Below are 13103 nucleotides of genomic sequence, written 5' to 3' on the forward strand. Positions count from 1 at the left end.
AAAAAAGTTACCTTCTTTTTTTTATTTACCCTCCTTTTTTTTTTTTTTTTTTTTTTTTTTTTTGTGGTACGCGGGCCTCTCACTGCTGTGGCCTCTCCCGTTGTGGAGCACAGGCTCCGGACACGCAGGCCCAGTGGCCATGGCTCACGGGCCCAGCCGCTCCGCGGCATGTGGGAATCTTCCCGGACCGGGGCACGAACCCGTTTCCCCTGCATCGACAGGCGGACTCTCAACCACTGCGCCACCAGGGAAGCCCAACTAAACATAATTTTAACATCTTTGAAATTCACAAAGAAAATGTGTCTCTTGTCAAGTAACCAGAAACCAGAATTCAGCTCGATTTTCATTGTTCACATGTCAGATATTGCTCGGATCCACACCCCCTTTGCAATCAGTGTCATGCATATGTATTCTGAGAGTTTTCCCATTCAGCAAGCAGATTTATAATTCCTCTAGAGACAAGTTTTGTTGCAAAGAACTAGCATCTCTATATGCATAATCACTCCTTTTTTATGTGTGCTTTTGTAGAGTACGCTGGGATGCTCTTTATTTTTATGGACACATTTGAAAGCCTTTGCTTTCAGCATTTATATTAAGGTGACAGTAACAAAATGTAAGAAATTCAATCAATCAATCATTTAAGATTTAATGAGCATTTACAACGTGTTAGTCTGGCACTGAGATCACAAAGATGAGTAAAAATGATCCCTGTGTCTAAACGTTCTTAGTCTAATGAAAAGGAAGATTCATTAATGGACAATTATTTTAAAATGTGAAAGGTGGAGAAGTGATAAAGATAATGGTTTCTTTGCAAACCCCCACTTTGCTTCCCCCACTTAGTCATGGCTCAACAGAAACTGTAGAGAGTAGCTTGGTCTCCTCTCCTGCAAGGATAATCCTGTGGTCTAATGCCACCTGTCCTCCTCTGGGAACTGGACCATGATGGCTTGGGGCAGCCTGAGGGGAGCTGCAGATTCCTACCTGAGTATGCTCTGGAGTTGTTTGTTTAGTCCTGCAACTCACTTAAGGATTTATATGTGTTCAGTCAAGGGGAACTTACAGATTTGATTTGATGTGAAATCATCCAACTCTTATGGTAGGAAACTCAAGCTCCCAAAGGACCCCAGATACAGATCCAGAAGGTGCTTTTCACAAGGCTTTACTTGGGACTATGTTAGGCTGGAGGAGACAGGAAATTCAGGATCTAGAGTGTTCAGGTGATTGTAGGATGGTTGGTGGGGTGTTGTCTAGAATGGGACCTGCTCATGCTATCTTTGCCCTACTAGATTCTATTGACCTTAATCCTCTCTGAATCAGCCCAAGTGGCATTTTTGACAGCAGGGTCATGGTTCCAAGCTCCTTTTTATACAGTTGACAGGTCTGATCCTGTCCTGTCAGCCTTTGCCCCATTTGTAATTCTATTCATATTCATAGTATTTCTCCCACAGTAGGGTTGAGAAAGCAAATTTCCTTTCTTGTAATTAAGGATGTCTTACCGTAAAGATTTCTCGTATAAAGAAATAGCCACAGCATTTAGCTTAGGGCTTGATAGATCAAAGTCCTCAGCAGAAGCAAGGCTGATTGTCAAGGAAGATTCTGGCCCTGCTGGTAGGAGGCCCTGGAGGCTCTCCTCCCAGCAAGAATGTCAGCCTGTGTCTGCACACCTGACATCAAAAACACAACTCTCCCTTCAGTTAGTAGCACAGAATACCTACATTCAAGCTGCTTTAGCCTTGAACTGACTGCTGCTGTCAAATTCACGTCTGGGGAAAATTAATATCTGCAGATCCAGTCTGTAGACTAGACCAGTGCTGGTCAATAATGACCTTTTTTAACTAATCCAAAGTGATGTACAAACTGTAAAGACAGCGTAGCAATATAGCAAGGTTTTCATATAGCTAAATTTATTCAGCTTAAAAGACTCTAAGGTTGTTTTTACTTATCTTTGGTGTTAAAAGTCTCCTTACTAAAGGTGATAGATGGTTATTTTATTTTTAATGTTCCTGTCAAGACAAAATGTTGGCAATTTTAGGTTGGTTTTACAAATTTGAGTGTAAAGTTTTGGTACTCCATGAAATGCTAAGGTTTGGGGACCACTGATCTAAGAATCTGGTACACAGTCATTCTCTAGAGCTTTCTCAAACTTGGTACTTTTGACATTTTGGATCAGATATTTCTTTGTTGCGGTGGGCTGTCCTGTGCACTGTAGGATGTTTAGCAGCATTGCTGGCCTCCACCCACTAGATGCCAGCAACAACCCACCCACCCAGATGCAACAACTAAAAATGTCTCCAGACACTGACAAACTCTCAGGGTGGATTGTAATGGTATATAGGTGGGGTCTGTGATCAATAAGTTTGAAAGTTACTGTTCTAGAGACATTGTAAATTTTATATCATTATATTCATTATTTTCCCATAAAGAATTTTTATTGCAGTAAATGAGAAGTCATGGCAACCATAAATAAATGCAGGTAGCAAGGCAAACAAGGCTATATAAAGTATATAAAATAACACCTTGATTATTTTTATTCTTATGTATATATATATATATATATTTGTCTTACAAAGATGCTATAAAACTTAATTGGTATTGACAAAGTATTTAAGAATACCCAACAAAGCATATTTTACATAGACACAATATTATTACACATAATAATTGCATTTTTATGTCACTTTTCACTTGAGACTCTCAATCAATTGATTTGTCCTCAGTGTATGATTCTCAGTTCATCTCGGGGAAACTGAGGCACAAGCCAATGTTCAACTGACATAATAAAGTCAGGGAATAATTAGGCCTCCTGTTTCCTTTATAATACACTAATCATTTTTACTGTTATTATATGTAGCAAATACATATTTAGGATATAGTAAATATATATTTTATATTTTACCATTTTTTATATATTTTATAATTTTTTAAACATGTATGTTTATTTTTGCTAGGCTGGCAGCCTCTGGGAAGTAGGGACAGGTCTTCAGCTGTGTATCTCTCAGAGCCTGCAGGCTGTGGGCACATCATTTGTGGGCAGCTAGCAGGCATTAGGGAATGCCAACTGCATTAGCTCAGTCCTCCAAAGTTTCATTATAGACTCATGTTTTAATGCTGGGCTTTTGGCTGTTATCTGAGATTGCGGTAAGAAAAGGAACATAACTGCATTTTTTGTAATAATCTAGTTATAATACAACTTAAAATACACGATGGGATAATCAGGCTGCATTCTGACTTTCATGGACACTAATTATCTTTGCCTCCAATTCCTCCAATAAAAAAAAGTTTTAAATGATAGTTTATGACTGCTTTGGTATAAAGATGGATATAATTCAAACTGGATTATATTCTTTTTTTTTCTGATTTAAAAATGATTAACACACTCTCCTGGGCCCCTAAAAGTATCACAAGCCCTGGGCACTGTGCCTGCAGTGCCTAAAAAAGAGATGGGCGAGTAGCATGGACATATATACACTACCAAATGTAAAATAGGTAGCTAGTGGGAAGCAGCCGCATAGCACAGGGAGCTCAGCTCGGTGCTTTGTGACCACCTAGAGGGGTGGGATAGGGAGGGTGGGAGGGAGACTCAAGAGGGAGGAGATATGGGGATATATGTATATGAACAGCTGATTCACTTTGTTATACAGGAGAAACTAACGTACCACTGTAAAGCAATTATACTCCAATAAAGATGTTTTAAAAAAATAAATAAAAAGAGGTGGGCCCTGGAAATAATACATTGAAATGTTAACTGGTGCTTTGCCCCTTCGTTCCTATGCTCCTAGGGAGGTATTCTGGTTTTATTACCTCAGGGAAGAATGACCCAGCAGGCAGCAAAAGAGCCAAATTCTTGGCTTTGGAGTTCAAAAGCTTAGGATTTAGGATTACACCATAGATTTGGAAGAACAGATGAAGAGCTGGGCTGCCCTCTCCCACAGTAGATGAAGAGTTCATGGACTGAAGATGGAGGAGGCCAGAGAAGTTGAGAACATGTGGATTTGTCTGGTATTTAAGAATACCCAACAAAGCATATTTTAGATAGACACAATATTATTACACATATGTCTTATTTTAGAATTTATTTTAGAATTTATTCCGAAAATAGCTACTTCAGTTGTGGGCCACCTCACCTCCTTTTTCCTTTCCTATCCCCAAATCCCTCCTTTATTATTATCCAACCACCCTTGCAGTCAAGACGTTCAGAATATTTTTTTCCTCTTTCATCTACATGTTTTAAGAACTGTTTTTCCTTTAGACCCTCTTTCGGAGCAGGAAGCACTGTTATAAATCCATATGAGTAAATATTTTGCTCTCGTTTTGAAAAACAATTGTAATTAAAATTCATGGTAGAAAAATTTCTAAAGTGGTAAGTTGCCTTTCTAATATACTACATGTCTTATTTTAGAATTTATTTCAGTAACTAATCTACATTATTAAATAAGATTCACTTCATTGGGGTCACTGAATAATTACTGTGGTGGATAAGTATTGTTTTCGTGATACTATTAGTTTTATCACATGTGCTAAATTGTTTTGAGGAAGTAGCCTCAGCATTACTTGAAAAGAGATGGGAAATACATGTCCCAAATCCAGTAAATTTATTATTAGAACAAGGTCGCAAATATAGTAAATTTTCATTGCATAATTTTTACAACATTCAAATGCAATACCTGATAAATAAGCTTTATCCCTTAACAGATTCTAATTTTTTTCTTAAGGCACCGTGACAGAGAAACTTATCCCAAAGATTATGATATAGAGGGTCCTGAAGAAGTAAAAAAACTGTGTAATTCAACATATTGGCGACTTGGAACCAACGAACCCCCAGTAAGTGGTAGCTACTACTACTTACGGAATCTTCCGTAATCTTCCTCTTAGTAAAACATGAAAAAGTAGAGGGAGGAGCACTTTGACAGTGCTCCTCTTAGCTGTGTTAGTAACTTAGGCAGGTGACCTAGCCACTGTGTGCTTCAGTGACCTTACCTGTAAAATGGGTGCACTTCATAAGGTTATTGGAAAATTAAATAAAATAAAGCAATAAAGTGCTTAACTCAATGCCTGGCACAAAGAAAGTACTTAAGAAATTATTCTTATTGTTATGATGCTGTTGCTGCAGCTGCAACATCTTGCTAGATGTCTCCTCTAACCTTCACCATCACCCTGTGAAGTAGGTATTATTATCTCTATTTTACAGCTGGGGAGAATCTCCTAGAGGTTAAGTGATTTACTCAAAGTCACCCAGCCAGGGAGTGGAAGAGTGAGAATCTGAACCCATTTCTTTGGGTTTCAGATCTTTTGTACTCGTCTTAAGGGGATGGAATTGTGAGTAATTTAAACATGCTGTTATTATTCTCATAACATTTGTACAACTAAGTTACAAAAGGAGTATCCATTGCATAGGTACTTCCTATTTGAATTGCTGTGGGTGGGTTACTCCTTGGCTATTTAGGTGTCTGCTCAATCAGTGTGCAGGAACTCAACTCCCTAAAGACTCCCAAATTGTGTCCTACAATGTCAAGAGTTTGGGGACTAGTTGAAGATTCAATTCAACCTCATAGGATGGCCTTGGGGCCTGAAGAGCTGGTAATTTGACAAGGATGGATGTGAATGTGTTGAGAAGACTGTGTTTGTATATCATATTCTGCCCCCAAAAGGCTGGGCTACTTTGAAAAAGGGTAAGCCTAGGAAGATCCATAATTCTACTTTGGGAATGGTTCTAGAAAGTTCTCTGTTCTCCAGGGTGACGGGAATGAATTAGCTTAGCAGAGTCCATGCTGTTTCCTCCCTTCCTGTTATAGTTTACCATAGAGAACAATAAGGATAGCCTGAAAAATGGGAATTTATTATAAAGATACAGCTGCCTGGATATGGAACAAGGACACTTATAGGAACCAAGGTGGCTCTAAAGCAAGACATTCTCTCTCTCTCTCTCTCTCTCTTTTCTCTCTATCTGACACACACACAGTCTCTCTTGGCAACTCTGTTTCTCTCTGCTCTGTTCTCCTCTTGTCCCACAGCTTAAATCTCAGGGGCCTTCTGATGGTTTCCTCAGTTTCAACCCTGCCCTCTTGCCTTTGCACCAGGCTGCCTAATTGGTCATTAGCCAGCACATGGATGGAGCTCTAGAGGCCAATGCCCAACTCAGAAAATAACCACCCTGCCCTGCTCTCCCAAACCCAGCTTACCCTTGTTTTCTTGAGCATGGTGAGGACAAGAACAAGTTGGGCAAGTCAGGCATTGCCTGGCATGCACTTAGCATCTTTGACCCTTAAAAACATTTATTTTTGATAAGTGAAAATCTTCTTGGTCTCTGGATTGTGGGAGGAAGTGAGATGAAGTGAAATATGAGGTGTAGGAACCTCAAATATTCATTCCTTATATTCCATGCATTGTAGCAGTTAAGCCTTAGTTTAACAGAGGATGTATAAATAATATTTACCTTCTTTATGACTTGTTCGTAGTCATTGAAACCTTGTCCTTCCTCTACCAGGTTTACAGTGTGTATTAGATAGGAATGTTACTGAATCAAACTTGGGTCCGCTTCCCAACATGCAGCAAAGCCAAAATTCAGTTTGAAAATAGAGACAGGATTTTGAGAAAGGTGTGCTGTAAGTCTCATCTGCAAACCCCCTTGGGTTCCTGGTGAAGTTATAGATAAGAGGCTCTGGTGATCTGTCTGAAGCAGCAGAGCAGAAAGAAAGGAACTAGCTACATATACATCAGTGGTGGGGCAGGGATAAGTGAGTATTCAGGCCCAGATGTGGCTTTGGAGGATTAGATATGGGCCATGTAAAAGAGAAAGATGACAGGGAGCCATTTTAGAGCCTGCTCAAGAGCACTTCATGTAGGGATGGAAGAGGGATCGACTGTATTCCTATGGGCTAAGACAGGACACTTAAGTGCAGAAATTGGCATCCTGCATCACAGAACATACCATTGAATGTTCCCAGAAAGGCTCTCAGCTTCTATTAGAACACCCTAAGAAAGTCAGCTTTGAATGTCCTTCAGTGCCAGACAGGGTCAGACACAGACATGCCCAGAGGAAACCAAAACAAGATTACATGTCCACTTTTCCTGCATTTGCTTCGCTCCTTCCTCCCGTCCCCTCACCCTCATCTTAAACGCCCAAGGAGCCAGAAGGAGTTAGTGTATAAGGAAGAAGTCCAAGGGGGACAATTGGGAAGAAGCCAACTGAAGCAGACCAGACTAAAACATGCCCAAGGTGGAGGAATGAGAATCTTTCATTTTAAATGAAGTTTTGGCTAGTACGTGGGACTGGGCATTTTACTTACCTCAAAAAGGCTCTTCTTGAGACAGAAGTAGCAAGAAGGTTTTTATCAATATATTATCTGAGAGTGACCAGAAAAGTCCTGGAGCCTGTCCTATATTTCGTCAAAGAGCATATAAAAGAATAAGCCCCTCCAAGTAACTATGAATGGGCAGCGATGGAAGAAGAATAAATTTGTTTTCTAATTGTACCTACTTACCAGTCCCACTTGTTCAATGAGCCAGTTGCCCATTTGTGTGTAAAATAGAAGTCTGTTCACACCTCTCTATCCCTTTCCTTTACTTTAGTTTTCTTCATGACACTTCAATGACTGGACATACTTAAGACCTTTTAGTTGTTAATTGTCTGTCTCCCCCTACTAGAATACAAGCTTCATGAGAGAAGGGACTTTGGTCTGTTTTGTTCTCTGCTGTATCTCCCGTTCCCAGAATGGTGTCTGACACATAGTTGGTGCTCAATAAATATTTGTGGAAGGAAGAAAGGAAAGAAGACTATATTTAACAAACATGTATTGAGGTCCTGTTATTTTGTTAAGTGCTGGGATAAGAAATGTATGCCAAGTTACCATGCTGAGTGCTGGGGTAAGAAACATAATTCAAAGCAAGGTCGCTGTACATCAGGAATTCACAGGCTTATGTGGTTAATGGGTGCCTACAACCACAGTGGCAGTGTGCATGATGGATGATATGATATGAGAAATGTGCATGTGCATGATGGATGATATGATATGAGAAATAAGGATGCTATAAGGGGCACCTGAACTGAAATGGATTGATGGGAGGGTCAAGGCTGACTTCCTAGGGAATTCCCTGGCGGTCCAGAGGTTAGGACTCTGTGCTTTCACTGCCGAGGACCTGGGTTCACTCCCTGGTTGAGGAACTAAGATCCCACAAGCTGAGCGGTGGCACAGCCAAAAAAAAAAAAAAAAAAGATGACTTCCTAGTGGAGGTGACCACCGTGAAGCTCCTGAGGTGAATGCTTAAAGGAACCATCTGTTGGTGGAATCTGGAAACATACTACCTAAGTTTCAGTAGTGGCATAATCGAATTCCTACCCCAGTGGCCTCTCCGGCTTCAGGAGGCTGAGTGGGGCCATGGATTCACAGCAGAGCAGTAATTTAATTCAAGCCACTGGAGTTTCTCTGATTGTCTTATTAGTCCAAGTGATTATGTGAAATAGTGTTTTAAATTCCAGTATTTTGTTTTGGTATTTTATTTGGACTTTATTGAGGTACTACTTAGCTATAACAGAGTGAGTCCCATGCAAATAAATGATCAAGAGTACTTCTATCATTGTTTCTTCATTTGTTAAGTTCCTCATCCAGGGACCCTCACGGCACTACCAAAGGCCCTGTCACAATGACTTACGTAAGACCACTTCTGAGGAAGTGCTGCATGTTGAATCCCATAAACTCAGAAGGACTAAATACAGAGCAGATTTGATGCTGTGTCATAGAAGGTGAGAAATTTTAAATATAAAGGAACAAAGAGGAACCTGAGAAATTTCATTAAACAGATTTTTCTTATACAGCTAATGGATCGATGCCAAGGCATTTTTGGAACTAACAGGACAACACTGATGAGCAAATTAGGCTAGTATTAGTTTTAACAGCACCACAGTCACTTTGGACTTAAAAATGACAAATAAATGAAAAAAGTGTGCTAAAAGTGTACAAATGTGTGCTAACATTCATTTTATGAATAGATGAATACCTAAGTAGGTCTCAAATATGAGCTGTTCTAGTGGATGAAAATACAACATTTAAAAATTAGTGACCCTAGCAGGACAGGAATATAGACACAGATGTAGAAAATGGACGTGAGGACACGGGGAGGGGGAAGGGTAAGCTGGGACAAAGTGAGAGAGTGGCATTGACATATATACACTACCAAATGTAAAATAGATAGCTAGTGGGAAGCAGCCCAATAGCACAGGGAGATCAGCTTGGTGCTTTGTGACCACCTAGAGGGATGGGAGGGAGGGAGGGAGACGCAAGAGGGAAGAGATATGGGAACATATGTATATGTATAACTGATTCACTTTGTTATAAAGCAGCAACTAACACACCATTGTAAAGCAATTATACTCCAATAGAGATGTTAAAAAAATAAAAAAAGAAAAATAGATAGCTAGTGGGAAGCAGCCACATAGCACAGGGAGATCAGCTCGGTGCTTTGTGACCACCTAGGAGGGTGGGATAGGGAGGGTGGGAGGGAGACACAAGAGGGAGGGGATATGGGGATATATGTATATGTATAGCTGATTCACTTTGTTATAAAGCAGAAACTAACACACCATTGTAAAGCAATTATATTCCAATAAAGATGTTAAAAAATAATAAGAAAAATTAAAAAAATAAAAGTCAGTGACCCTAAAAGGGATATAATTATAATGGATCTGAGAAATTCAATTATCATTTATTTAATTGGTTCAGGTATGTTTTTCTTTGATTAACATAGTAGAATAGTATTTTGAGCACTACAATCTTACAGATGCTTCTAGCATTCAGATCCAAGTACCTGAAAGAGGCATATGGATTAAATTGTTGTAAATGGAGTAATTTTAAATGTCAGTGCAGGAGAACCACTTACACCAGGGAAAAGGAAGATATTTAGGGAGAGTGGGCTGTTGAGTCAGGGCTCCCTCTTGCTTCCTATCTCCATAATCTCTGAGTTTGGAGTTGATGCCACAGGTTCCAGCATTCTTTCCTGGATCTACTATGGATTGTCTATTCCAATATCAGCATAATTGCATCTGCCTTTCCTGTTTTGGGAATTCTGTATAAATTTTGGCCAACTTGAGTGTACTTTCCTTATGCTGTAACTATGGGCTTATTAATTCTATCAAGTATCTTCTTTGTCATTTCTAGGGATTTGGAACATGAATGAAATGAGACATCTGTTATTTTGATCCCATTACCCTCCTTTGCAACTCTTTTTCTATATCAATAATCATGCCGTAATTTAACTTTAAGAGAAACTAGATTTTAATATTTCATGTATATCAATTTGCTTAAGCAGGTATAACTGTTAGGTTGAACAAATGGCACTCAAAAGGTGCAATCACACACACACACACACACACATACATTCTTTGCCTCTGTTGTCTATTCACCCTACTTTGTGGAATTAGTTCTTTCTCTACCCCTGGATAAGATCTTGTGCAATTTCCATAATTTTTATGGTCACTCTCAGATAATTAAAAGTCTTTTGGTCACATTTCAATAATTAAAATATCTCATCAAAATGATGAATGAGGGCTTCCCTGGTGGCGCAGTGGTTGGGAGTCTGCCTGCCGATGCAGGGAGACACGGGTTCGGGATCCCGGTCCGGGGGGACCCCACGTGCCGCGGAGCGGCTGGGCCCGTGAGCCATGGCCGCTGAGCCTGCGCGTCTGGAGCCTGTGCTCCGCAGCGGGAGAGGCCACAACAGTGAGAGGCCCGCATACTGCAAAAAAAAAAAAAAATGATGAATTTTATTTAAGGTTAAAGATTTTCTTCTCCTCCAGCTAGAGTCTGCTCCAGGCCAGGGAAGTCTGCAGAGGAATGTATGTGTAGAAGGAGGGTTAGCTGATTTTCTATTTCTTCGCTTAGTCTGCTCCGTCCTTCCCTCAGACAACTAGACAAATAAAAGGCCCTCTTGTGATTATTCTACTAATATTAATTACTTAACTGAGACTGCTTCTGTGACAAGCAGTGGTTTTGTTATCTGAAAGTGACCAGAAGAAAATATGGCACTTGTCCATAATTTATCTCTTCTAGGTGCAGGGAAAGAACCATCCCATAAAGGCTAACTTGAACCGGCAGTGAAGAAAAATAATGAAATTATTTTTTGCACCCCATAAGTCTCAGTTGTTCAAAATAATGATGGGAAGGGGGACTTTCTGCTTCTCTGGGATCCTTTAAATAATCTGTATGTGGTACTACTGTGTTCACTTAGACATGAAAGTAGAGCCACGAAAACAGAAAACAGGACAAAACTGCTGAGAAATAAGAATAGCCTTTTGGATGATTTTTAAAGGTAAAGACTTCTAACCAAGTATCTGTATTACTTTTTGATGATGACTTTTTTGGCAGTGGTAGGGGGAGTGCTGTTTAACAGGATAAAATAAGACTCTTCCTCAATTATGACTGAAGATCTAAGATAAAAGATGCCAACTTCTCCATTTCATAATGAGAACATGCAGAGCATTTGGGCGGTAACTGGTTTTGAAACTCTTGATCTCTCATCCATGTTGAAGGTTAAAAAAAAAAGGAAAAAAGAAAGAAAATGTTGAAATTGAAGAGACCTGGATGAGAGTATTTGGAATTTGGGGGAGTCATTTGGAGGGGTGTACATGCTGAGTCCCATCCCTCTTGTCCCCACTGGGCGGGGGTGGAAGCATGTCCTGCTCATCAAGCTATAGTGTGGGGCCTGAACATTATCAGACAAGCAATTTGATAAATGTTCCCCTGAAGTCGGGGGACTAGGTGGATTGGGATCTGACTTGTTCCTGAAGCAGCCTGTGGCATCAGAGGGGAGACTTGACTTAAGAATTACCTGCACTTCCGTCAATATGGGTCAGAGGAGCATGCTTTCAGGGAACCCTATAGGGAAGCCAAAAAAGAAATGTCAATTGGGCATCATTTGAAATGAACCTTGCCAAGAGAGATTCTGCTAGGGGGTAAGTCATCCTCAGCACAAAGAGGCTGGTTACACTCAAATGTGGAAATTGAGGGGAAGCCCGAAGTGACTTGCTCTTTTCCTGTACCTGTTACCCAGGTTATATGTCTACTGGGTTTTCTTTTTTTTTTAAATAAATTTATTTATTTATTTATTTATTTATGGCTGCATTGGTTCTTCATTGCTGCACGTGGGCTTTCTCTAGTTGCGTTGAGTGGGGGCTACTCTTCGTTGTGCTGCATGGGCTTCTCATTGTAGTGGCTTCTCTTGTTGTGGAGCACGAGCTCTAGGTGCACGGGCTTCGGTAGTTGTGGTGCACGGGCTTAGTTGCTCCGCGGCCTGTGGAATCTTCCCAGACCAGGGCTCGAACCCATGTGCCCTGCATTGGCAGGCAGATTCCTAACCACTGTGTCACCAGGGAAGTCCCTGGGTTTTCTTAACTGTAGCACATATAGGAAGAGCTCATCTTGGAAGATTAGAAATTGGGACTTAAAAAAATTGATAATCAGGAAAATGGGGAATAAGAATGATATCATGGAGTGAACGTCCTGTACACACATTAGATATTTTTTATATTACCATTTGACTCAAGCTAGATTTTATTATGCAAATTAAAAGGAAATTTTAGTGATTAGCCTGTGAGTTGGTGCTGTGTTAATTTAGCTATCTCACATATCAAATTGCCAATCTCCAGTTTGTGATATATATATAAAGCCCCAAAGACTTTTAAACATATGGAAGTGCTTTTATAAATTATCCACCCTATGTCAGGTTATGAACATTTCTAGAGCAAAGTGATTTTTTACATTAAGATGGTGTAGGATTAGGTTTGCCTATGTGCAACAGAAACCAAAAATCAACAGTGGCTGTTCACATAAGGTTTTATTCTTTTATGTAAAAAGTTTAGAGGATAGCAGGCCAGGACTGGTATGAAATTTCCATAAATTGTCAGAGACCTACTGCTTCTAGCTTCTTGCTCTGCCATCCCTTGTGTAGGGCCCAATATGGCTGCTGGAAACCTGTCATTATGTCCACATTCCATGCAGCAAGAAGAGAAACAGAAGCAGGACCTTTCCTGGAGGTTTTATATATTTATTCCATTTATGGCCTGTTGTCCAGAACCAGTCACTGGTCATATCTATGTATAAGGGAGACTAGAA

The 13103-nt window shown here is 40.1% G+C and overlaps 1 protein-coding gene across 1 annotated transcript in view; it reads left to right on the forward strand.

The window, feature by feature from the left end:
- The window catches only part of CFAP95 (cilia and flagella associated protein 95), an 85519-nt gene that overhangs the window by 15843 nt on the left and 56573 nt on the right, over positions 1 to 13103 (forward strand). Inside the window, exon 2 of the mRNA XM_007446054.1 lies at positions 4713 to 4821. Within this exon, the coding sequence (XP_007446116.1) occupies positions 4713 to 4821 (109 nt within the window). The remainder of the gene's footprint in view (positions 1 to 4712; positions 4822 to 13103) is intronic.

This window comes from Lipotes vexillifer, unplaced genomic scaffold (genome assembly GCF_000442215.2).
Source record: "Lipotes vexillifer unplaced genomic scaffold, Lipotes_vexillifer_v1.1 scaffold1335, whole genome shotgun sequence".
NCBI lineage: Eukaryota > Metazoa > Chordata > Mammalia > Artiodactyla > Lipotidae > Lipotes > Lipotes vexillifer.